Source organism: Macaca mulatta, chromosome 14 (genome assembly GCF_049350105.2).
Source record: "Macaca mulatta isolate MMU2019108-1 chromosome 14, T2T-MMU8v2.0, whole genome shotgun sequence".
NCBI classification, from domain to species: domain Eukaryota; kingdom Metazoa; phylum Chordata; class Mammalia; order Primates; family Cercopithecidae; genus Macaca; species Macaca mulatta.
Genome location: NC_133419.1, coordinates 72,194,483 through 72,221,713, shown reverse-complemented (window position 1 = coordinate 72,221,713; position 27,231 = coordinate 72,194,483). Strand labels below are relative to the sequence as shown.

Here is a 27,231-nt window from a genome sequence, read left to right as displayed (position 1 = left end):
CCCAGGTTCAAGCAATTCTCCTGCTTCAGCCTCCCTAGTAGCTGGGATTACAAGGATGTGCCACCACACCCAGCTAATTTTTGTATTTTGAGTAGAAATAGGGTTTCACCGTGTTGGCCAGGCTGGTGTCAAACTCCTGACCTCAAGTGATCCACCCACCTCGACCTCCCAAAATGCTGGGATTACAGGTGTGAGCCACCATGCCCAGCCTAGGTATAATTTTTTAAATATGTTGTGAGGTAGGGATCTACTTTTATTTTTCTTCTCATTGTCAACCAATTTCCTGAGCATCATTTATTACTTTATTGCTTCTGACAGAATCATGATGCTGCTCTGAAGTGTGGGAGATCATGAACATGACAAAAATCCACATCCTCAAAGAGCTTACTACTTAGTAAGGAGGCACACAGGGTAAACAAGTAATTACCAAAAAATGGCAGCAACAGTTTTTGTAAGGGAAGGAGTTCTCAAAGAACTTAATCTTGTGAGAACTACAAGCAGTTTGATTGTCAGAATTGCCAAACCAAGAGTGTTTATTTATTTATGTATTTATTTATTTTTGAGATAGGGTTTCACTGTCTCCTAGGCTGGAGTGTAATGGTGCGATCTCAGCTCACTGTAACCTCTGCCTCCCAAGCTCAAGCAATCCTCCTGCCTCGGTCTCCTGAGTAGCTTGGGCTCCAGGCACACACCACCACATCTGGCTAATTTTTTTTTTTTTTTTTGTAGAGATGGGATTTTGCCATGTTGTCCAGGCTGATCTTGAACTCCTGGGCTTAAGATATCCACCGTCCTCAGCTTCTCAATGTGCGGGGATTACAGGCGTGAGCCACCATGCCTGGCCTGAGTGTTCATTGACGATGAGAGATGGTGGAGTTTTTCGCATCAAATCACAAAAATATACTGTGAGTTTCTTCAAAACAGAGGCTATATCTTACTTATTTTTATTATTTTTATATCTCCAAAATCTAGCAGAAAGAAGGAAAGATATTTGTGTGCCCAGTGAGTTCCCATAGTGGGAATAGTGAGCTTTAATTAATCTGAGCCCTAGAGAGGAGACTCAGGACTCATTTTTCATTCTTCTGTCTTTGAAGCCTTAGCCCCATATTGGCTGTGGCCTGTGAGGAGTGCTTGATGTTTGGATGGCATTCACTAAGAGTTTGTTACTGCTATTGCTACAATCTACCCCACTTTGAATCCTTTATGACTGAGAGCCCTTTGGAGCACAATTTTTATGGTCATTCATTCAACAGACATTTGCAAATCAGGAACTATATTCTCCCTTTTACATTGGGTACACAGAAATGAATCAGACATGAAACCTGTCCCCCAAGAGCTTACAATTTGTCAAGGGACAAAGAAGACATATCCCATATAATTGTAATATGAGGCACTCTATTAAAGGCTAAGTGAGGATTGACAGGATGGAGCTGTCACCTTAAGCTGTTTCAGCAGAGGAGAGGTGACATTTGAGCACCAAAGATGCATTAGATTTGGTAAATGGGAAAGAGAACATTCCAATCATAGGCAATGGCATGAGCAAAATCTTGGAGAAAAGGGAAAAAAACTTTTGGTGGGGAGGGTAAGCAAAAAGACCATTATGGCCAGGCATATATCAAGAGTCATGGACTCATATTTTCAGGAGCCAGATGGGTAATAAACATGAATAAAATATACAGGGTTAAATATTTGAAGATATTCCACCTAAAGACATTCAGACAACTTTAAAACTCCTCTCAGCAAGGAATTGTTGAAGCAAGGTGATGGATGCATGAGTTCATTATACTAATATGTGTGTTTTTGCATATATTTAAAAATTTACCTAAAATGTTTAGCAAAACACGAAGTACAAATACCCATGTGAACTTTTTTTTTTAGAGTTAGGGTCTCACTCTGTCACCCAGGCTGGAATACAGTGGCACCATCATGGCTCACTGCAGCCTCCAACTCCTGGGCTCAAGTGATCTTCCTGCCTCAGTCTCCTGAGTAGTTAGGAATACAGGCACATGTCACCACACCCAGCTTACCAAGGGTTTTGCATAAATCAGCAAGTCTTTGAAGATGTCTAGTAGAGGAATAACTTCATGAAAAGCTAAATGTAGGAAGATTCATTTTAGGAGAAGAAGAAAAAAAGTTGTGTCATATATTTTGTTGAACATTTGTTGCCTATCCTTACCATGTACTAGGCTCTAGTGATATAAAGGTGTATAATTTAAGGCACAATTCATGCCCTTGAGAGCTCACGTATATACAAATCCGACATTAACATCTTAATATATTATTTTGCACTTGCTGCTGTGTTGCCTTCTGGTTGCATTCGAGTTATTTTGTGTTTTTTGGAGCCTCATCAGCTGATCCAAACCTACTCCCTGCCACCACTCCCACCAGGCCCATGTTGGTCATGGACTAACTCGGCCGGGTGCAGTGGCTCACACCTGTAATCCCAACACTTCGGGAGGCCGAGGCTGGTGGATCACGAGGTCAGGAAATCGAGACCATCCTGGCTAACACAGTGAAACTCCGTCTCTACTTAAAATATAAAAAATTAGCCGGGCGTGGTGGCATGTGCCTGTAATACTGGCTACTTGAGAGGCTGAGGCAGGAGAATGGCATAAACCTGGGAGGCAAAGCTTGCAGTGAGCCAAGATCGCACCACTGCACTCCAGCCTGGGTGACAGAGTGAGACTCTGTCCCAAAAAAAAAAAATAAAGAAAGAAATGAACTGACTGCTGCAAATAACTCCTGTTATCACAGGCACAGCTAGTTTGTTTTTCTTCTGTTCTCTTTTTCAGGAGTGATAAGAGGATTCTTGCTTTTCTGGAAGCTAACACATAGTCAGTGCCAAAGTAGTGACAGAAGAAATCTTGGGAGGAAGCATTTTTGCCTTGTACTTGAAACAGCTGCTGGGCCACCATGGCTCCTGTGAAGATCAGCCATGTGGTATCATTTTCTTCTCAGGTATATTAATCAGCAGGCATGATTTGTTTTCTTGATAACTGAAAGGAGTGAAAAAACAGGAGTCTTGGCTCCACTTTCAGGAAACTCCCAATCTAACAGAAGAGACATTGTGCGTTCAGAGTCTAAGAGAAGAAACAGCTCTTGCCCTCAGGTTGTTCCCACAGAAGTGCAGGAAGCGCAAAAGAAGTATTCTCAGAAGTTGAAAGTACACAAAGCAGCACCCTCAGGATTCCAGCCAGTTTGAAGGGCGCTGGCAAAGCTGTAAGACCAGAAACTGCACCAGGATCCTCAGAAGGGGAGTTCGATCATTCTATCATTGAGAACAGGGCAGGGCACTTGAGGTAATCCCAGACTTGTGAGGATATCATCACCACCATCAAGTGTGATCTCAGCCTCCTTCCTGAAAGTTCTACAATATCCCAATTAGGGCTAGATTCTAGGCCCTGAGACCAGGCCTGATCTGATGTGGTGATTCTTAGGGACTTCCCACCCTTTCCTCTCCTGTCACTGCTCTATTTACTCCTACTCGCCCTCTTCCTCTTCTGTTATCCTGGTCTTTCTCAAGGGGTGCCATTGGCATTTGGGGCCATAAGTCTGTATTTTGTAGCAATATCTTTTGCATGATGAGATATTTAGCATCCCTGGCCCCCAGGCATCTTAGTCATTGTGACAGTCAAAAACATCCCCACACATTTCAGGGAGATCCTTAGACCAGGCATGGGAACTCATGCCTGTAATTCCAGCACTTTGGGAGCGTAGGGCAGGAGGATCTCTTGAGCCCAAGACTTCAAGACCAGCCTGAGCAACACAGGGAGATCCCATTTCCACAAAAAATTAAAAATTAGCCCTGTGTGAGAGCATGTGCCTGTGGCCCCGGCTACTCAGGAAGCCATGGTGGGAGAATTACTTGAGCCCAGGAGGTTGAGGCTAATAGTGAGCCATGATTGTGCCACTGCACTCCTGCCTGGGTGACAGAGCAAGACCTTGTATCAAAAAAAAAGAAAAAGAAAAGACCCTTAGAGGATCTTTAGGAACTAATATATTAACCCCTATTCTAAGAAAAATAGTATTACACTTACCCTCCTTACCTGCATGGTCAGGCTAAACAATTTGCTTCATAGACTTTTTATTTTTTTTAGATGGAATCTCGCTCCGTTGCCCAGGCTAGACTGCAGTGGTGTGATCTTGGCTCTTCACAACCTCTGCCTCCTGAGTTCAAGTGATTCTCCTGCCTCAGTCTCCTGAGTAGCTGGGACTATAGGCGCATGCCACCATGCCCAGCTAATTTTTGTATTTTTAGTAGAGATAGGGTTTCACTATGTTGGCCAGGCTGGTCTCAAACTCCTGACCTCATGATCTTCCTGCCTTGGCCTCCCAGAGTGCTGAGATTATAGGCATGAGCCACCACGCCCGACTGCTTCATAGACTCTGAGCCTTATAAAATGCTAGAGAACATTAGCTAGTTTCAAACTTCGTGTTTTCAGCTGTACTCTGTAGAGAGACCCACTTCTGGAAGTTGAAAGGGAGAAGGGGACAAGTATGTCCTTAGTCCTCCCTACCTGTGCTCTAACCAGAGCTCTCCTTTTATTTATCAAAAAAACATGCACATGTGCGCGTGCACACACACACACACACCAGTGTAAGATTTCAGTTAAAAGGGTTTTATTGCTAAAACAAAAAAGGTTGAAAACCATGAGTCTGGTCTCTCTCTTTCACTTATGGATGAACACATTTAGATTACAGGGCTCATACCTGTAATCCCAACACTTTGGGAGGTTGAGGTGGAAGGATAGCTTGAGGCCGGGGTTGGAGACCAACCTGAGCAATGTAACAAGATCCCATCTCTACAAAAAAATTTTAAATAGCCAGGTGCGGTGGCTCACAGCTGTAATCCCAGCACTTTGGGAGGCTGAGGTGAGCAGATTGCTTGAGCCCAGGAGTTCAAGACCAGCCTGGGAAACATGGTGAAGCCCCATCTCTACAAAAAATACAAAAGTTAGTCCGGTGTGGTGGCATGCACCTGTAGCCCACCTCCTCAGGAGACTGAGGTGGGAGGTTCCTAAGCCTGGGAAGTTAAGGCTACAGTGAGCTGCGATTGTGCTACTGCACTGTACCCTGGGCAATGAGCAAGACCCTGTCTCAATTAAAAATACAAATTAACTAGGTGCAGTGGCATACACCTGTAGTCCCAGCTACTCACTTAGGAGGCAGAGGCAGGGGGATCACTCAAGTGATCTTTGCAGGGATTTGAGGCTGCAGCGAGCCATGATTGTATCACTGTACTCCACCCTGGGCAAGACCCTGTCTCTAAAAAAAAAAAAAAAAAAAAAGAAGAAGAAATTTGTGTGTTTGTTTGTTTGATATAGGGTCTCACTCTGTCGCCCAGGCTGGAGTACAGTGGCCCAGTCTTGGCTGACTGCAACTTCCGCCTCCCAGGCTCAAGCGATTCTCCTGCCTTGGCCCCCAAGTAGCTGGGATTATAGAAGGAAAGAAATTTAGACCCAGAGAGAGAAAGTAGTTTACTCAAGATCTGTCAACCAAAAAATATCTGACTTTAGGTTAGAACTCATAATTTATATCTCAATATCATTATTATTGATTTTGATTAATCACTTTATATCTAAGCATCAGTTATAAACTTAGAATAAAAATATTTGACTTTCTTATCCCACAGAATAACTATAAAGATAAATAAATGTCCTTGAAAACATCTTGGCTGGGCTCGGTGGCTCACGCCTGTAATCCCAGCACTTTGGGAGGCCGAGGTGGGCAGATCACCTGAGGTCGGGAGTTCGAGACCAGCCTGACCAACATGGAGAAACCCCATCTCTACTAAAAATACAAAATTAGCCAGGGGTGGTGGTACATGCCTGTAATCGCAGCTACTCGGGAGGCTGAAGCGGGAGAATTGCTTGAACCCGGGAGGCAGAGGTTGCAGTGAGCAGAGATCACGCCATTGCACTCCAGCCTAGGCAACAAGAGCAAAATTCCATCTCAAAAAAAAAAAAAAATCTTATAAATGAAATAGCGTATCATGGTGGTTAAGAGCTCTGCTTTTAGGCCGGGCGCAGTGTCTCACACCCGTAATCCCAGCACTTTCGGAGGCCTAGGCGGGCAGATCACAAGGTCAGGAGATTGAGACCATCCTGGCTAACACGTGAAACCTCACCTCTACTAAAAGTACCAAAAAAATTAGCCAGGTGTGGTGGCGGGCGCCTGTAGTCCAAGCTACTGGGGAGACTGAGGCAGGAGAATGGCATGAACCTGGGAGGCGGAGCTTGCAGTGAGCTGAGATCACGCCGCTGCACTCCAGCCTGGGCAACAGAGTGAGACTGTCTCAAAAAAAAAAAAAAAAAAAGCTCTGCTTTTGGCTGGGCGTGGTGGCTCACACCTATAATCCCAGCACTTTGGGAGGCCGTGGTGGGTGGATCACGAGGTCAGGAGTTCAAGAACAGCCTGGCCAAAATGGTGAAACCTCGTCTCTACTAAAAACACAAAAAATTAGCCAGTCATGGTGGTGAGCACCTGTAATCCCAGCTACTCAGGTGGCTGAGGCAGAGAATTGCTTAAATTCGGGAGGCGGAGGTTGCATTGAGCCGAGATTGTGTCACTGCACTCCAGCCTGGGTGACAGAGTGAGACTCTTGTCTCGGAAAAAAAAAAAAAAGAACTCTGCTTTCAGAAACCTGGGAATTCTGCTTTGCTTGGTTATTGAGCCTATGGCCTTCAGTAAGTTTCTGAACCTCTCAGCTTCAGTACTGATCTGTTAACTTGGAAGTAATAATAGTAACCACCTAAGAATTGTTGCGAAGATTAAAGGAGGTCATCTGGTAAATGAGATAGAGAAGAATGATACCTGTAAACCACTTGGCACATGATAACAGAATTCCTATGGCCTCCCATCTAGTGCCTTGTCTATCATGTTAGGATGACTGGGACGGTTTGGAGTTTTAGGGACACCTCATTTGTGGGCATCCTTTTTCCCTTGGGCTCAGTGAGATTCCTGATTTTCTCCTCCTCTCTTACTTAGGATCCCAGGTATCCTGTAGAGAACTTGCTAAACCCAGATAATCCAAGGAGACCTTGGCTCAGCTGCCCTCAGGACAAGAGTGGGCAACTGAAAGTAGAACTACAGCTGGAGAGGGCAGTGCCCATTGGCTACATTGATGTGGGTGAGTTCTCTGTGGCCTAGGAACCTCTGAGGAAGAACACAGGAATGATAGTCCCCTCTAACTACTCCACTAGCGTGTCTCAGTTCATTCTGGCTGAGCTGCCTTTATGGAATAAGTTTTACCTGGGTGTCAAAGGGAAATGTGGCCCTTGCCCTTGGAGCAGATCTGTGTGGAGAACTCCAAGGGCTCTATTCACGTAGAATACAATGTGAATGGTGCTCCTCAAATTATGCAACATAACTACCATGCTTTGATCTTAGTGGTTTGGGTAAAACCTTAGGACACTGAGGTAATTATAAATCCCAGCCAGGCACAATGGCTCATGCCTGTAATCCCAACACTTTGGGAGGCCAAGGCGGGAGGATCCCTTGAACCCAGGAGTTTGAGATCAGCCTGGGCAACATGGCAAAATGCCATCTCTACTAAAAGTTCAAAAATTAGCCAGGTGTGATCGTGCACACCTGTAGTCCCAGTTACATGAGAAGCTGAGGTAGAAGGATCATCTGAGCCCAGGAGGTTGAGGCTGCAGTGAGCTGTGATAATGCCACTGCACTCCAGCCTGGGCAACAGTGAGACCCTGTCTCACAAAAAATAAAAATAAATCACAACAAATAGAACCTGCATACACCTGTAAATATCAGTGTCAGGAGGATGCTGGAGAGATGAACTGTGCAAGGATAATCCAAGAAGGCTGAATAGGAGTTTATGGATTGAGAAGATTGACCTTAGAATTCTCTGGAAGCTGGAACTGTCAAGTCCACTGGTCTGTTTCGTCAGGACAGAGAGATGTCAGGCTCCCTAGCAAGGAATTAAAAGAGACAGAATTTAGCGCTCTCTACCAGGGCCAGAGGACAGAGAAGCAACAAGTCTCTTTAATCAGGGGAAGGGTTCTGGCTGGAAGGAACATGGTGAATGTGTGACATTGGTATTTAGTGGACTGGAGTCTCATTCCACTCCAGTTACTGGCTCCCTGTGGGACTCCACATATCGATAAACCTTTCTGGCTTTCAACTAGCTGTGAAGTAGAGAAGTGACCTCCTTCCACCCTATTCCTTTGTCTTCAGATGTCTCATCCTTCTTAACCTTCTCTCAACCTTTTGTCCCCAGGTAACTGTGGCTGTGCATTCCTGCAAATTGATGTGGGCCGTTCTTCCTGGCCCCTGGACAGACCTTTCGTCACCCTGCTCCCTGCAACCATGCTAATGTCTCTAACTGATTCAAAGCAGGGGAAGAACCGCTCTGGGGTCCGCATGTTTAAAGATGGTAAAGAGGGCAAAAGCAGAAAAGATGGGGATGGTCTTTATGAGAAACAGAGATGCAGTACTAAAGAGGGCTGTGAGTGCTATTAGGTGTAGACTGTGAGAGGGAGCCTGTGCAGGGGCTTAGTTATATCTGTTGGGGGCAAAGGGTGGTTAAGGAGTGGTGTGCTTGTGTGTGAGATCTGTGTGCTGAGGATGCATGCTAGCTGGAGAGATGGAGATTTATGAACTATTTATATTTATACATAACTTGTGGTTCGGTAGGGCCCAATATATAGAACACACACACTTGTTGATTATTTTTGTGGCCGGATGCGGTGGCTCACGCCCGTAATCCCAGCACTTTCAGAGATCGGGGCGGGTGGATCATCTGAGGTCAGGAGTTCGAGACCAGCCTGGCCAACATGGTGAAATCCCATCTCTACTAAAAATACAAAAATTAGCCAGGCATGGTGGTAAGCGCCTGTAATCCCAGCTATTGAGGAGGCTGAGGCAGAAGAATTGCTTGAACCTGGGAGGCAAAGGTTGCAGTGAGCCGAGATTGTGCCATTGCACTCCAGCCTGGGCGAAAAGAATGAAACTCTGTCTCAAAAAATAATAACAATAAGTTTTTGTGGGTATAAATGTGGATGTAGGATAGATGTTTTTTGTTTTGTTTTGTTTTGTTTTGTTTTGTTTTGAGACGGAGTCTCGCTCTGTCGCCCAGGCTGGAGTGCAGTGGCCGGATCTCAGCTCACTGCAAGCTCCGCCTCCCGGGTTCACGCCATTCTCCTGCCTCAGCCTCCCCAGTAGCTGGGACTACAGGCGCCCGCCACCACGCCCGGCTAGTTTTTTGTATTTTTTAGTAGAGACGGGGTTTCACCGTGTTAGCCAGGATGGTCTCGATCTCTCGACCTCGTGATCCGCCCGTCTCGGCCTCCCAAAGTGCTGGGATTACAGGCTTGAGCCACCGCGCCCGGCTTTGTTTTGTTTTTTTGAGACGGAGTCTCGCTGTGTCGCCCAGGCTGGAGTGCAGTGGCGTGATCTCGGCTCACTGCAAGCTCCGCCTTCCGGGTTCACGCCATTCTCCTGCCTCAGCCTCCCAAGTAGCTGGGACTACAGGCGCCCACCACCACGCCTGGCTTTTTTTTTGTATTTTTAGTAGAGACGGGGTTTCACCCTGTTAGCCAGGATGGTCTCGATCTCCTGACCTTGTGATCTGCCCGCCTCAGCCTCCCAGAGTGCTGGGATTACAAGTGTGAGCCACCGCGCCCAGCGGATAGATGTTTATGTAAGTGATGGAAGGCTACATAGTGGTTATATAGTATATAATGTTTACTGAATTCTGTTTATACAAATCTCTGTTCACTAGGCACTACAGAAAAAACATAAGATCTGATTCCTAGCCTCTAGGAATGTACAGTCTCATAAGGATTTGTCTGTTTTTAAGTTGGAAGTATTTGTAATGTTGTAAAGGAAGAGTGACATTGGAGGGGCATATGATTTGGAGGAAGTGAAGTACTGACTGGACAGTGTTAGGAACTAAAGATGTGGAGGGTTTGTGATATCGGAATGTGATACTGTGAGCATGTAGAGCACGTGGTGGTGTGAGGGAGGTTGAAGTCTTATGATCCAGGAAGGGTTGATATATATCTCAGGTAATCCACTGGGCCCTTACTCTGCAGGTAACTTCTTAAAATGAGATATTGATGAGGTCCCTGGAGAAGGAATAGAATTCATGCTGAGAATGGTGTGGAACTGTGACAGAGAAATGATGACGAGAAGGCAAGGGACTGGATATGAGAATGCCCTGACTGGCCTGCTTGGCATTACCATACCCTCAGCACCTGAGCCTAAGGGGACATTTACTGATGACCTCCTTCTTCCTTTTGTTGGAGGTTACTCTTTATAGCTCCTTTCCTTAGTATTAGACCTTTTCGTCCTCTTTTTCTCCCATTTATGTGTTTCCATTCCCCACTTATTTTCTTTCTCTTTTTCCCTTGAGTTGATTTCCTGGCTCCAGCCTCAGGAGAGTTATGGGATCGACTTCGCCTGACCTGCTCCCAACCCTTCACGCGTCATCAGTCCTTTGGCCTGGCCTTTCTACGGGTGCGTTCTTCTCTGGACTCCTTAGATGACTCTGTGTTGGGTCCCTCAGCCCTTGTGAGCTCTGTGCTGAACAAGGTATGTATGATGGTGGAGTGAGGATTTAATGTTTGCCCTTCCTTTGCAGGTTTCTGGTTAAGAAGCTGGTGCTTGTTTGAGGCATAGACACACCCACACATACACACACACACACAAATACAAGTATCAGTGGGCTTGATACCCTTTCTTACAGGTAAGAGTGAACTCCTCTCTCTCACACGAGGAATAAGGAAATGAGTGAGCCTTGGATACAGTATACACAAAACTTTTGGACCATTTGCTCTTTAGCCATAAATAAATTATTCTTGGATCCAAACTTAACTTCGTACTTTATTTCTAAGTTATTGGGTGACTGTAACTTTTATCAGACTTTTCCTTTGAGCACTGTAAGTCCCAAAGCTCCCGTGTAGTTTCTCTGTCATTATTCCCTTAAACAAAGTTATATCTTTACATGTGTGTTCTGCAGTTTCATTTGTTCCCCTGCTTTTCTCCCTGTACAACACAATATAGGCATACCTTGAAGATGTTCCAGATTTGGTTCCAGATCATGACAATAAAGCAAGTCACACACATTTTTTGGTTTTTCAGTGTATATAAGCCAACAATTATCTGAACCTTCAGCGAGTCTCATACTGTTGCCCAGGCTGGAGTGCAATGGTGCGATCTCGGCTCACTGCAAGCTCCGCCTCCTGGGTTCATGCTACTCTCCTACCTCAGCCTCCCGAATGGCTGGGACTACAGGTGCCTGCCACCATGCCCGGCTAATTTTTTGTATTTTTAGTAGAGACAAGGTTTCACCATGTTAACCAGGATGGTTTCGATCTCCTGACCTCGTGATCCGCCTGCCTCCGCCTCCCAGAGTGCTGGGATTATACACGTGAGCCACCGCGCCCGGCCAGCGAGTCGTAATCTTTTTGCTAGTGGAGAATCTTGCCTCAGTGTTGATAGCTGCTGACAGATCAGGGTGGTTATTGCTGAAGGTTGGGCTGGCCATGGCAATTTTGTAAAATAAGACCGTTAAGTTTGCCACATCAATCTACTCTTCCTTTCATGAAAGAGTTCTCTGTAGCATGTGATACTGTTTGATAGCATTTTAACCACAGTACAACTTCTTTCAAAATTTGAGTCAATTCTCCCGAATCCAGCCACTGCTTTATCAACTAAGTTTATGTCATAGTCTAAATCTTTTTTTATCATTTCAATAATGTTCACAGCATCTTCACCAGGAGTAGATTTCATCTCAAGAAACCACTTTGCTCATCTATAAGAAGCAACTCCTCATCTGTTCAGGTTTTATCTTGAGATTGCAGTAATTCTGTCGCATCCTCATGTTCCATTTCTATTTCTAGTTCTCTTACTATTTCTTTTTTTTTTTTTTCTGAGACAAAGTCTCGCTCTGTTACCCAGGGCTGGAGTGCAATGGCATGATCTCGGCTCACTGCAACCTCTGCCTCCCGGATTCAAGCAATTCTCCCACCTCGGCCTCCAGAGTAGCTGGGATTACAGTCACACAGCACCACGCCTGGCTAATTTTTTGTGTTTTAGTAGAGATGGGTTTCACCATGTTGACCAGGCTAGTCTCAAACTCCTGGCCTCAAGTGATCCACCCGCCTCAGCCACCCAAAGTTCTGGGATTACAGGCGTGAGCCACCACGCCCGGCCTGCTTCTCATACTATTTTGTGTCGCATTTGCAGTTACTTCCTCCCTTGAAGTCTTGAAAGCCCACAAGAGGGTTGGAATCAACTTCTTCCAAACTCATGTTAATGTTGATATTTTGACCTCCTCCCATGAATCACCAGTATTCTTAATGGCATCCAAGATGGTGAATTATTTCCAGGAGGTTTTCATTTGCTTTCCTAGATCCATTAGAGGAATCACTATCTATATGACAGCTATAGCCTTACAGAATATATTTCTTAAATAGCAATGCTTGAAAGTTGAATTACTTCTTGATCTGTGGGCTGCAAAATGGATGTTATGTTAGTAGGCATGAAAACAACATTAAGGCCGGGCGCGGTGGCTCAAGCCTGTAATCCCAGCACTTTGGGAGGCCGAGACGGGCGGATCACGAGGTCAGGAGATCGAGACCATCCTGGCTAACACAGTGAAACCCCGTCTCTACTAAAAAATACAAAAAACTAGCCGGGCGAGTTGGCGGGCGCCTGTAGTCCCAGCTACTCGGGAGGCTGAGGCAGGAGAATGGCGTGAACCCGGGAGGCGGAGCTTGCAGTGAGCTGAGATCGCACCACTGCACTCCAGCCTGGGCCACAGACCGAGACTCCGTCTCAAAAAAAAAAAAAAAAAAAAAAAAAAAAAAGAAAACAACATTAAGCTCCTTGTTCATCTCCATCAGAGCTCTTGGCTTAGATGCATTACCAGTGAGCAGAAATGTTTTGAAAAGGAATCTTTCGTTCTGAGTACTAGATTTCAACAGTGGGTTTAAAATATTCAGGAAACCATGCTGTAAACCGATGTACTGTCATCTAGGCTTTGTTGTTCCATTTATGGAGCACAGGCAGAGTAGATTCAGCATAATTCTTAAGGGCCCTAGGATTTTTAGAATGGTAAATGAGCATTGGCTTCAACTTAAAGTCACCAGCTGCATTAGCCCTAAAGAGAGAGTTAGCTTGTCCTTTGAAGCCAGGCATTGACTTCTCTTCTCTGGCTATGAAAGTCCTAGGTGGCATCTTTTTTTTTTTTTTTTTTTTCTTTTGAGACTGAGTCTTGCTCTGTGGCCCAGGCTGGAGTGCAGTGGTGCAATCTCGGCTCACCACAACCTCCACCTCCCAGGTTCAAGCAATTCTCCTGCCTCAGCCTCCCGAGTAGCTGGGACTATAGGCGCACACCACCACACCTGGCTAATTTTTGTATTAGTAGTAGAGATGGAGTTTCACCATATTGGCCAGGCTGGTCTCGAACTCCTGACCTTGTAATCCACCCGCCTCAGACTTCCAAAGTGCTGAGATTACAGGCATGAGCCACCACGCCTGCCCGGCATCTTCTTTCAATAGAAGACAGTTTCATTTACATTGAAAACCTGTTGTTTAGTGTAGCCACCTTCATCAGTGATCTTAGCTAGATCTTCTGGCTAACTTGCTATAGCTTGTCCATCAGCACTTGCTGCTTCGTCTTGCATTTTAATGTTAAGGAGATGGATTTTTCTTCCTTAAACTTCATGAACCAATCTCTGCTAGCTTCAGACTTCTCTTCTGCAGCTTCTTCACCTCTCTCAGCCTTCATAGAATTGAAGAGGGTTAGGGCCTTGCTCTGGATTAGGCTTGGGATAAGTGTGTATCATGGCTGATTTGATCTATCCATACTGTTAAAACTTTATCCACGTCAGCAATAAGGCTGTTTTGCTTTCTTATCATACATGTTTTCACTAGAGTAGCACTTTTAATTTTCTTCAAGAATTTTTTCAGCTGGATGTGGTGGCTCACGCCTATAATCCTAGCACTGTGTAAGACCAAAGCAGGCAGATCCCTTGAGCTCAGGAGTTCAAGACCAGCCTGGGCAACATGGCAAAACCCTGTCTCTACATAAAATACAAAAATTGACCGGGCCCAGTGGCTCATGCCTATAATCCTAGCACTTTGGGAGGCCGAGGCAGGTGGATTGCCTGAGCTCTGGAGTTCAAGACCAGTTTGGGCAATACGGTGAAATCACGTCTCTACTAAAATACAAAAAATTAGCCGAGTGTGGCGGCGTGCACCTGTTGTCCCGGCTACTTGGGAGGCTGAGGCAGGAGAATTGCTTGAACCCGGGAGGCAGAGGTTGCAGTGAGCCAAGATCGTGCCGCTGCACTCCAGCTTGTGCAACAGAGCGAGACTCCGTCTAAAAAAAAAAAAAATTATCTGGGCATGGTGGCACATGCCTGTAGTCCCAGCTACTTGGGAAGCCAAGGTGGGAGGATCACTTGAGCCTGGGAGGCAGAGGTTGCAGTGAGGTGAGATTGCACCACTGTACTCCAGCCTGGGTGACAGTGAGACCCTGTCTCAAAAAAAAGAATTTTTTCTTTGCATTTACCACTTGGCTAACTGTTTGCCACAGGAGGCCTAGCTTTCAGCCTACCTTAGCCTTTGCTATTCCTTTCTTACTAAAGCAGTCATCTCATCCCTCTTATCCTTCTCTCGTGGCTGTGCTTTCCTGCAGATTGATGTGGGCCGTTCTTCCTGGCCCCTGGACAGACCTTTCATCACCCTGCTCCCTGCAACCACAAAGTGAGAGACATGCCACTCTTCACTTCATTTGAATAGTTAGAGGCCATTTTAGGATTATTAAATGGTCTAATTTTGATGCTGTTGTATCTCAGGGAGTTGGGAAGCCTAAAGAGGGAGAGAGACAGGGGAATGACCAGTCAGTGGAGCACACATACAATGTTTATCAATTAAGTTTGCCATCTTAGGCTAGGCACAGTGTCTCATACCTGTAAGGCTGAGATGGGAGAATCATTTGAGGTCAGGTGTCTCTGAAAAAAAAAAGACCTTGTCTCTTAAAAAAAAAAAAAAAGAAACAGGCATGGTGGCACACATCTGTAGTCCCAGCTACTTGAGACTGAGGCAGGAAGATCACCTGAAACCAGGAGTTTGAGGCTGCAGTGAGCTATGATTAGTGCAGCTGCATTCCTGCCTGGGTGACAGAGCGATACCCTGTCTCAAAACCAAAAAAAAGTTTACCATCTTATGTGAGCACAATTCGTGGCACCCCCAAAACAGTTACAATAGTAACATTAAAGATCACTGATCACAGATCACTGTAACAAATGTAGTAATCATGAGAAGGTTTGAAATGTGAGAAATACCGAAATGTGAGAATTACCAAAATGTGACGCAGCAACAGGAAGTGAGCACATACTGTTAGCAAAACGGTGCTGATAGACTTGCAGCGTTGTCACAAACCTGCCTTTTTTTTTAAGCACACAGTATCTATGAAGCACAATAAAATGAAGTACGCCTGTACTCCTAAGATATATGGATTTCTAGCCCTGAGGTTATATCAATTTACTTCGATTTGCTCAACCAGGCTTCTAGTTTTTTTCTTAAGCCTATTCTGACTCCTCTTGCTTTGTTGTTACACTTGTTTATCTTTCTAAGCCAGTACCCTCCATCATATTTCATTCATAAAAAATGAGTGTTTTATCATACAAAGCTAGAGTCATGGAATTTTAGAGATCATCCAACCCCCACCATCTCATTTTCCATCTCAGATAGGAAAACTTCTATATGTTCAGAGTCCTACAGTGAGTCAGAACAGCATAAGGACTAGGTCTCCTGTCCCTACACTCTGCCTACACTACACACTCTGCCTCTTGTGCACACAAGAAACTTTCCTAGAAGTTTCAAACCTTTCACAACCAAAAGAATCCCAGTTCACATGAGCGAACTTCACAAGAGTCAATCCTTTTGAGGTTCCTGAGAAAAAGAAGAGGCAGCACTGGGAAGAGAAAATGAAGTTAGAGCAGAAAGAACAAGAGTAGATCCTTTTGTCGTGCAGTTTTAGGAGAGATCCAGAGAGCTAAGACAAAGTCAGATTTGGTCTTAGACTACTCTTCCATTGTGGAAAGGGCTAAAAAATGTAAAAGGACCGACAGTGGCAGTTCGGTGTGCCCTACCAGGTTCCACTGCTGCAGTGCTAAGAGCTGACATGAGTGGAGCTCGATCTCTGTGATCCTGCCTAGTCAATAAAATGAAGCTCCATGAGATTAGGAACCTGTCTGTCTCGTTCTGTAATGCATTCCTGGCACCTAGAACATCGCCCAGAGCAAAGTAGCCTTTTAGTGTAAATGTTCATTATATAAGTGACCTTTTAAAGGGGAGTTGTAGATAGAGTCACCATAAAACTTATCATCCAAACCAGGACACTTTAAGGGCAAAGGAGAATGCTATTAATAATTACGCTAAGTCCAGGCACAGTGGCTCATGCCTTTAATTCTAGCACTTGTGGAGACCAAAGTGGGAGGATCATTTGAGCCCAGAAATTCAGGACCAGCCTGGGCAACATAGCGAGATGCTGTCTCCACAAAAAAAGTATTTATTTATTTTTTTTATTTTTTTTTTTTTTTTGAGACGGAGTCTCGCTCTGTAGCCCAGGCTAGAGTGCAGTGGCCGGATCTCAGCTCACTGCAAGCTCCACCTCCCGGGTTCACGCCATTCTCCGGCCTCAGCCTCCCGAGTAGCTGGGACTACAGGCGCCCGCCACCTCGCCCGGCTAGTTTTTTGTATTTCTTAGTAGAGACGGGGTTTCACCGTGTTAGCCAGGATGGTCTCGATCTCCTGACCTCGTGATCCACCCGTCTCGGCCTCCCAAAGTGCTGGGATTACAGGCTTGAGCCACCACGCCCGGCCTATTTTTATTTTTTTATATTTTTGAGACGGAGTCTCACTCTGTCACCCAGGCTGGAGTGCAGTGGTGCGATCTTGGCTCACTGCAAGCTCCTTCTCCCAAGTTCATGCCATTCTCCTGCCTCACCCTCCCCAGCAGCTGGGACTATAGGCACATGCCACTACGCCCAGATAATTTTTTGTACTTTTAGTAGAGACGGGGTTTCACCGTGTTAGCCAAGATGGTCTCCATCCCCTGACTGTGTGATCTGCCCACTTCAGTCTCCCAAAGTACTGGGATTACAGGTGGGATTACAGGTGGGATTACAGGAGTGCAGTGGCGTGATCACTCACTACGACCTCCACCTCCTGGGTTCAAACAATCCTCCCGCCTCAACCTCCCAGTAGCTGGAACTACAAGTGCATACTACCAGGCCCAAATAATTTTTTTTTTTTTAAAGACAAAGTCGGGGAGGGCACAGTGGCTCAAGCCTGTAATCCCAGCACTTTGGGAGGCCGAGACAGGCGGATCACGAGGTCAGGAGATCGAGACCATCCTGAGCAACAGAGCGAGACTCTGTCTCAAAAAAAAAAAAAAAGACAAAGTCTCGCTCTGTCGCCCGGGCTGGAGCACAGTGGCATGATCTCGGCTCACTGCAACCTTCCACCTCTATTTTTTATAGAGACCAAGGTCTCACTATGTTGCCCAGGCTGGTCTCAAACTCCTGAGCTCAAGCAGTCCTCTTGTCTCAGCCTCCCACTGTGCTGGGATTACAGGCGTGTACCACCACACCCAGCCTCTACAAAAAATTTAAAAATTAGGTGCAGTGACTCATGCCTGTAATCCCAACACTTTGGGAGGCCAAGGCGAATGGATCGCTTGAGCCCTGGAGTTTGAGACCAGACTGTGCAACATAGCAAAACCCCATCTCTACAAAAAATAACAAATTAGGCATGGTGGTGTACGCCTGTAGTCCCAGCTACTCAGGAGGCTGAAGTGGTAGGATCACTTGAGCCTGGGAGTTCAAGGCTTCAGTGAGCTGTGATTGTTCCATTGCACTCCAGCCTAGGCAACAGAGCTAGACCCTGTCTGAAGAAAAAAATAAATAAAAATTAGCCAGGCATGGTGGCCCATGCCTGTCGTCCTAGATACTTAGGAGGCTGATGTAGGAGGATCACTTGAGCCCAGGAGATCAAGGTTGCAGTGAGCCATAATCATACCACTACATTCCAGCCTGAGTGACAGAGTGAGGCCCTGTCTCAAAACATAATAATAATAATTATCATTATTATTTTTATACGGAGACAACAGATACAAGGTAGGACTGTTCCAGGCAAACCAGTACCTATGTTCACCCCAGTTTTAGGATAAACAAAAGTTTCTCAGGGTTCTTTTCCATTTTGGCCATCTACATTACCCTGCACTTCTAGGACCATGGTGGGATGGAAGTCAAAGGGAGTCAGCAACTGCAGAGCCTTGTCAGAAGGGTATTGAACATCAGCAGCAGGGTGAAACATACATGCAGGTACTTTGTGAAACTGTAGCGAAGGAATGACCTGAAACATTTCAGCAAGAGACAGATGGTACGTGTAAGCTGAGATTACAGATTGATGGCACTCAGTTTTATAATTTAGGATGCCTAAAACGTCATAGACTTTTTTCCTAATGAATCATTTTAATTGGTATGTTATAGTGAAAGCAAAACATAGGGCTTTTAACTCTGTGAAACGGGGTTATCATGATCACCAGTTTTCTCGTAAGAAAAGCACAGAGAAATTTAGTGGGGTGACCCAGGTCACACTGCCAAATAAGTCTTGAAGTGGATTTGAACCCAGGCCACTTGATTTCAACTAATCTTTGCTCAGAAGCTAATAATTAATCATTTTATAATAATTAATTTCCTGATAATCTCACTTAGAGTTAAGGTTAAAATAAACTATCTCTACACACCTATCTAGTTACCCTTTCTAGTAGCATTCACTGTAACATTCATGAGACAAGGTAAAGAAAAAATGAAAACCCTGGAAAATTAAAGAAAAAATTTCAGGATTATTGCTAGGTCCAAGAAAAGATTGTAATGGTAATTAGAAAATATTAAAGAGTTAATGAGAATGAAAATACTACTCAACCTTGTAGAATGAAGCCAAAGCCATGCTTTACAAGAAAGACATTTACCTTTAAAATAACCTGTGATAGAAGAATCAGAGTTGAAAATTAAAGACAAAAATTTTTTTACGGTAAGGGAAAAAGGAAATTTATATAAATAAAAAAGGAAAAAGGAATTAGGAGGCCGGGAGCAGTGGCTCACACCTGTAATCCCAGCACTTTTGGAGGCCAAGGCAGGCAGGTGACTTGAGGCCAGGAGTTCAAGGCCATCCTGGCCAACATGGCAAAACCCTGTTTCTACTAAAAATACAAAAATTAGCTGGCTGTGGTGGTGCACGCCTGTAATCCTAGCTACTCAGGAGGCTGAGGCACAAGAATCACTTGAACCTGAGAGGCGGAGGTTGTAGTGAGCTGAGATCATGCCACTGCACGCCATCCTAGATGGCAGAGTATGACTGTCTCAAAAAAGAAAAAATAATTAGGGGCCAGGTGCAATGGCACGTGCCTGTAATCTCAGTGGTTTGGGAGGCCGAGGAGGGACGATCGCTTGAGCCCAAGAGTTTGAGACCAGCCTGTGCAACATAGTGAGACCTTGTCTCTACAAAAAAATTTTTTTAATTAGCTGGGCATGGTGGTGTGAGCCTGTGGTCCCAGCTGCTCGAGAGGCTGAGGTGAGAGGATTGCTTGAGCCCCAGAGTTCAAGGCTACAGTGAGCCATGATCCTGCCACTGCATCCCAGCCTGGGTAGAGCAAGACCCAATTTTTTTTTCTTCTTTTTATTTGAGACAGAGTCTCACTCTTGTCACCTTGCTGGAGTGCAGTGGTGCAGTCACAGCTCACTGCAGCCTTGGCTTCTGAAGCCCAAGAAGTCCTCCCACCTCAGCACCTCAGCCTCCCAAGTAGCTAGGACCACAGACATGTACCACCATGCCTGGCTAATTTTTTTATTTTTTTATAGACAGGGTCTTACTATGTTGCTCAGGCTGGTCTGAAACTCCTGGGCTCTAGCAGTCCTCCCACCTTGGCCTCCTAAAGTGCTGAGATTACAGCCACGAATCACTGTACCGAGGCTGAGATCCCATCTCTTTTTTAAAAAGTAGGGGTATAATCACAAATAAATTGAATTTTGACAAAGAATTAAGAAACCAGCATACTACGATATAAATAAAATCTCTATGCAGAAATTATTGGCCGGGCGCGGTGGCTCAAGCCTGTAATCCCAGCACTTTGGGAGGCCAAGGCGGGCGAATCACAAGGTCAGGAGATCGAGACCACAGTGAAACCCCGTCTCTACTAAAAATACAAAAAATTAGCCGGGCGCGGTGGCGGGCGCCTGTAGTCCCAGCTACTCAGGAGGCTGAGGCAGGAGAATGGCGGGAACCCGGGAGGCGGAGCTTGCAGTGAGCCGAGATCGTGCCACTGCACTCCAGCCTGGGCAACAGCGTGAGACTCCGTCTCAAAAAAAAAAAAAAAGAAATTATTTGGGAGATTATTGCACATAGACATTTCTGGAGCAAGGAGGTTATAAAATGCCTGTGATAGGTATGGTGGCTAATGCTAGAGACATATCTATATGCATACATACACACACATCTCTTTATAGATGGCTAGAAATTGTGGCTTAAAATTGGTAGGTTTTTAGTTGCAAGTTAACAAAATTGTTCACAAAATAAATCATACTAAAAACTAAACAATATTATTTGATAATATTTAGAAGGAAATAATGAAATAAACGTCCCCAAAAAGTTCAGTCATTTGAGTAGTTTGACAGTTTGAGTAGGCCCTGGCACTAGGTAGCAGTGTCCCCTGGTGGTGAATCTTGGTATTTCATATCTCAATTTTTTTTCCTCAGGGTTCTGATGCTCAGGAGTCTGGTCCTAGCCCCTGGCTAGCTAATCCTTCCATCCGGAGGACATTCTTCCCACATCCCCATACGTATGTACTTGACAGAGTGGAAGTCTCCCAGCCACCTCTCAGGTCTTTCTCCTGGAAAAGAAATGCTATCAAGTCACTGACAAGCACACAAGACCAGCCTGGGTTCACCAAATTAATCACATACTCTAGGCCTAACCCTATCTGTATATTAAACTAGCTTTCTTGCTTAAATGCCATTGACATGAGTGAGCAGAATAAGACCTATATTTCAAGTGGAACCAAGTACTCTCTTTCCCTGCAGGGATACCAAGGAAATTTCAGAGCTCAGGAATATCCTAACACAGATGCAGCCAGGGACTCTGGGGCGTTCAGCCCACATGGTGCTTTCTGCTGCCCGCAAGGTGCCTCCAGTCAGTGTGGCAAGCCCAAAGAACAACCATGCAGAATCAGGTTCCAGTCCTCCAGACAGGGCAGGTGAGTCCACATGACCTGTTCCTTCCTGTCCCTAGCAATGCCCTTCCTCCCTGAATCTACCATTGCTATACAGGGATGGCTCACTAGTGGAACTTCATGTGATAGAAAAGATAATTGTTGGTGTCTTGTTACCAGAAGACAAATCAAATATTGTATAGTAATTGAAAGAGCACTGGCCTAGGAATCAGCAATCCTTATCTCTTTGAGCCTCAGCCGTCTACCACAGAAGGAAAGATGTAGTTTATTATTTTAAGAGAAAGAGACTAGAAGGGAACTCATAATTTTTGGGCACCTACTATAGGCTGGGCCCTGGAGCTATGAAAGCACTTTAAAATATATTAAATGCTATACAAAGTGTTTCATAAATTCAGGATAACCAGACGAATGGAAGTTGATAGTTTTTATTGTCACTCATTTGACAGATATTTATTAAGCATCGTTTGTGCCAGGCTCTGTGCTAGACATCAGGGATACCGCAGTAAATAAAATAGCAATGCTCCTTCCCTAGTGGAGAAACACATGTCAGTGTCACACAAATAAATTTAAATCTTCAAACTGTGATGAGTACTGTCAAGGAAAAGCATAATTGGATGACTGGATGTAGATTAGAGAATCCAGGGAAAGTGCCGCATAGGAATTAGCATTTCATCTAAGACTTGGAAGAGTGAGAAAGGCACACTCTTTGCCTCCAGGCAAAGAGGGTAGAAAGAATATTCTTAGAAGAAGTAACATCACATGTGAAGACTGTTTTGTTTAAGAGCTATATTTAATGAGCATTTCTAATACAGAGCCCAGAGCAGAGGAGCAAAACTCTGAGAATGATGTGGGCAGAATGAAAAGAAGGAAAGTGCAGCACCAAAGGTAAGTAGATCAACATGAAAGACCCAAATCACCTCCCCAAACCTTATTGCCCTTTTGCAGCTGTCCTTACCCCCAGTCTTGTTTCATTAAGGTCAGAGAATATCCTTGTGTCTGGGTTTAACCTGTGGGTCTAGACCTAAGGGCATTGAAGAAAAGATATCCTTGTCCACATGTTGTCAGGTTTGGAACTAGGCAAAGAGGCAGTCCTGTAGTGAACCAGAATCTGAAGATGAGTATGCTGTATTTCATGGGCTTCATCAAAATCTAAATCTTTGGCTGGGCACAGTGGCTCACGCCTGTAATCCCAATACTTTGGGAGGCCAAGGTGGGTGGATCACCTGAGGTCAGGAGTTCAAGACCAGCCTGGCCAACACGGCGAAACCCTGTTTCTACTAAAAATACAAAAATTAGTCAAGTGTGGTGGTACGTTCCTATAATCCCAGCTACTCAGGAGGCTGAGGCAGGAGAATCGCTTGAACCCAGGAGGCGGAGGTTGCAGTGAGCTGAGATCACACCATTGCACTCCAGCCTGGGCAACAAGAGTGAAACTGTCTCAAAAAAAAAAAAAAAATCTGAATCTTTTCTGCTTCAAAGGACACTGTCAAGAAAGTAAAAGACAACCCATAGAATATGGAGGAAAGTATTTGCATATCATATATTCAGTAAGGCTCTTTTTTTTTTTTTTTTTTTTTTTTGAGACGGAGTCTCGCTCTGTTGCCCAGGCTGGAGTGCAGTGGCCAGATCTCAGCTCACTGCAAGCTCCGCCTCCCGGGTTTACTCCATTCTCCTGCCTCAGCCTCCCGAGTAGCTGGGACTACAAGCGACCGCCACCTCGCCCGGCTAGTTTTTTGTATTTTTTTTTTTTTTAGTAGAGATGGGGTTTCACCGGGTTAGCCAGGATGGTCTCGATCTCCTGACCTTGTGATCCGCCCGTCTCAGCCTCCCAAAGTGCTGGGATTACAGGCTTGAGCCACCGCGCCTGGCCCAGTAAGGCTCTTTTATCTAAAATATATAAAGAACCTTTACAAGTCAACAATAGAAAGATACCCTAATTTTTAGAATGGACAAATAATCTGAATAGAATTTTCTCCAAAGAAGATATATAAATGGCTATTAAGCACATAGAAGATGCTCAACATCATTAGCCATCAGAGAAATGCCAATCAAAACCCCACAATGATTATTTCACACCTGCTAGGATGATGTAATAAAAAAGATGGACAATAACAAGTGTTGGCAAAGATATGGAGAAATTGAAACTCTCATACATATTGCCAGTGGGAATGTAAATTAGTGCAGCTGATTGGAAAACAGTTTAGCAGTTTTTCAAAATGTTTATATGGAGTTACCATATGACCTAGCAGTTCAGCTCCTAGGTGTATACTTCCAAAGAATTGATAACAGGTGTTCACACAGAAACTTACAGGCAAATGTTCAGAGCAACATTATTAATAATAGCCCAGAAATCGAAACAACCCAAGTGTCTATCAGCTGATAAATAAAATGTGGTATATCTATGCTGTGGAATATTACTCTGCCATAAAAAAGGAATATAGTACTGATACCTGCTCCAACATGGATGAACCTTGAAACCATACTAAGTGTAAGAAGTCAGTCACAAAAAAGCATATAGTATATGATTTCACGCCCAGAATAGGCAATTCCAAACCACTAAAGTAGATTAGCAGTTGCCAGAGTCTGGTTCAGGCTTTCTTTTCTTTTCTTTCTTTTTTTTTTTTTTTTTTTTTGAGACAAAGTGTTGTTCTGGCACCCAGGCTGGAGTGCAGTGGCACAATCTCGGCTCACTGCAACTCCTAGTTCAAGCCATTCTCCTGCCTCAGCCACCCAAGTAGCAGGGACTACAGGCGTACACCACCATACCCAGGTAATTTTTGTGTTTTCAGTAGAGATGGGGTTTTGCCATGTTGGCCAGGGTGGTCTTGAACTCCTGACCTCAGGTGATCCATCTGCCTCGGCCTCCCAAAATTCTGGGATTACAGGCATGAGCCACTGCGCCCAGCCTGGGTTCTGGGTTTCTTTTGGGAGTAGTGAAAATGTTCTGGAATTACATGGTTGTGGTTACAGAACTCTGTCAATACAGGGTTTTGAATTGAATTTATATATATATAAAAACAATTGAAAATTGACGGAGTTGTGCTTTCTCACTCAGTCTGGAGTGCAGTGGCATGATCTCGGCTCACTGCAACCTCAGCCTCCCAGGTTCAAGCTGTTCTCCTGCCGCAGCCTCCCAAGCTGGGTCTACAGGTGCACGTCACCACACCCAGCTAATTTTTGTTTTTTGTTTGTTTGTTTGAGATGGAGTTTTGCTCTTGTTGCCCAGACTGGAGTGCAACGGGGCAATCTCAGCTCACCACAACCTCTGTCTCCCGGGTTCAAGCGATTCTCCTGCCTCAGCCTCTTGAGTAGCTGGGATTACAGGCGCCTGCCACCACGCCCAGCTAATTTTTGTATTTTTATTAGAGACGGGGTTTCTCCGTGTTGGTCAGGCTGGTCTCAAACTCCCAACCTCAGGTGATCCCCCCACCTCGGCCTCCCAGAGTGGTGGGATTACAGGTGTAAGCCACTGCGTCCGGCCTAATTTTTGTATTTTTAGTAGAGACAGGCAAATGTTGGCCAGGCTGGTCTCAAACTCCTGACCTCAGGTGATCCGCCTGCCTTGGCCTCCCAGAGTGCTGGGATTACAGGTGTGAGCCACCACACCTGGCCTTGAATTTATTTATTTATTTATTTTTTTTTTTTTTTGAGACGGAGTCTCGGTCTGTCGCCCAGGCTGGAGTGTAGTGGCCAGATCTCAGCTCACTGCAAGCTCCGCCTCCCGGGTTCACGCCATTCTCCTGCCTCAGCCTCCCGAGTAGCTGGGACTACAGGCGCCCGCCGCCTCACCCGGCTAGTTTTTTGTATTTTTTTTTTTTAGTAGAGACGGGGTTTCACTGGGTTAGCCAGGATGGTCTCGATCTCCTGACCTCGTGATCCGCCGGTCTCGGCCTCCCAAAGTGCTGGGATTACAGGCTTGAGCCACCGCGCCCGGCCGAATTTATATTTTTAAAGAGTGAGTTTTACAGTATGTGTACTATATTTCAATTAAAAAATAATAACCCAAGGGCAATAATGGAATCTCTGTTCTCAGATGTTCAAAGGTTAAATGTCTTCCCTCAAGTCTGGTACATCAGGTGGGAAAACCAGGACCCCAAACCAGGGTTTCTAGGTCTACATTAACTCTTCTGCATTATTTTTGCTCTGATTCCAGGCTCCTTCAGCCCTTATGGCCTCTTACTAATAGCTGTTCTTTAACTGTTCTTTCTCACAGGCCTGTATCCAACTCTAATTCTCGGCCAAACAGGAGGGAGACAGCAAGAGCAAGGCAAAAAAAACAGCACCGACCCCAGGCCCAAAGCAGTGGTGACCAGGATAGCGGACTGTGCCCGATTTGTGCAGGTAAGATGCTTGTGCACAGGGAGTTGTTGTATGACAACTAGGCATTCCTTGAGGGAGGAATGGGAGATCTGAGAGTACTGCCAAGAAACATTTGAATTTGGAGTGCTGGCTTCTGTCATCTCTGCAGCTCTCAGGTGTGGAACTGTATTTTTAGTCAAGTGTAATTCAAGACAAGTGTGTACTGAGCACCTGTTCACACTGTGCCAGCTAAGCTGAGGAAGGGACATGGGCCCTGCCCTCTGGCGAAGCATGAAACCAAACAATGTAAAACACAATCGGAGAGGGCCTAGAACTTCCTTCATAACTTTTTCCTATATGTCCAAATGCTGGTTGCTGTTTCAGTCTCTGTTCAAATGGTTCTTCTTTGCCAAGTGTTCTCTTATCTGCCCAGATCATCTTTCCCAACTAAGCTTCTGCAGGATTCTCTGATTCCCTTGGACTTAGCACTTCTCACTGTCTGCTGTGTATCAATGTTATTTGTCTTCATAGCTTATCCAGACTTCTTGGGGGTGACATCCTGCCTGGGAGCAGGCCATTTTGTTTACCTCCTTCTCTCCCCAAATAGGCTCCTTCAGGATTGAGATTCTTCCCCAGCATGCTGCCACTTGTGGAGAGACCTCCCCACCTCACCCAGCTTCTCCCTCCTCATCATCTTCGTCCCAGTCTGTACTGTGGGTGTCCTCCCCAGAAAGTTCACCCCCTGTCTCCTGGGTTCAGTGCCCTATCTGCCAGTTGCAGTTCTCAGCAAGAGAAATAGAAGAGCATGCCAGTATATGTGGGGACTTCCCTCAGGCATGAGCCATGAGGTCCTGTGGTTTTGCCCCACCCTCTAAGACTGAGATGGGGACTGAATAGCTTGAGAGCTGAGAAGGGCTGATGAGGCCGAAGCTCCCTCTCTCCTCCCCTCCACTCATTCCCTCAGGACTCTGCCTGAGGGCACCTCTGTGCCTAGCCTGATCCTCATTCCCAGTTGTCAAGGCTTCTGTGACCATGGCATCTGATTCTCCTAAGGCCAGCTCTGTTCTTTTCCCCCTTGGAAGTCTCCTTGGAACTTATGGGCCTTGGGACACCATCCAGAATGTCTTTCCCTCTGTGAGTGGTGCACATTCTCATGCCCATTTTCCTGAAAGGAAAACCGAGGCCTAGTGAAGAGCAAATGCTGCCTGACAGATAAAATCCTGTGGTGTGCTGGGAATGTGCATATGGGTTTTGAGCACGAGGCTGACATCCAGCATCTCATGAACTGAGCTCTCAGTCTCCTTTGTGGGCTCCTGTCCTGGGTATAATCAGATAATGGTGATGCTGTGTGACACTAAGCAAGTTATTTATTTTAGCATCCAGAATTAACAGAGAAAAAAAATCTCCCAACCTCCCGCTCACAGAACTGTGATAGGGACCAGATTGGTTAATGAGTAAGGAGTAGTTCTAGGCTTGGCTGTAGAACCGTGGGCAGATCCCATTCCTCATCTACACAAGGAGGTGGTTGGGCCAGAGGATGTCAAAGGTTCCCTCAAGCTGTGATATTCCAAATTCTGTTCCCACCTCCTTGAGCAAATATGTCTTCTCTCCCCTTTCCCAGAAGATTTCACTCTGTGGTACTAACACCGGTTCCCCTGGTCCCCAGG

General features: G+C 45.3%; 1 protein-coding gene across 1 annotated transcript in view; it reads left to right on the top strand.

Annotated features, from left to right (window-relative positions):
* XNDC1 (XRCC1 N-terminal domain containing 1) overlaps nucleotides 1–26,404 on the top strand; it is a 28,346-nt gene extending 1,942 nt beyond the window's left edge. Inside the window, 9 exon segments of the mRNA NM_001374474.1 lie at nucleotides 2,793–2,958; nucleotides 6,988–7,129; nucleotides 8,237–8,392; nucleotides 10,373–10,551; nucleotides 20,793–20,875; nucleotides 21,117–21,289; nucleotides 22,078–22,150; nucleotides 25,479–25,606; nucleotides 26,172–26,404. Of these exon segments, the coding sequence (NP_001361403.1) occupies nucleotides 2,914–2,958; nucleotides 6,988–7,129; nucleotides 8,237–8,392; nucleotides 10,373–10,551; nucleotides 20,793–20,875; nucleotides 21,117–21,289; nucleotides 22,078–22,150; nucleotides 25,479–25,606; nucleotides 26,172–26,404 (1,212 nt within the window). The 5' untranslated portion in view covers nucleotides 2,793–2,913.
* Nucleotides 26,405–27,231: the final 827 nt, after the last annotated feature.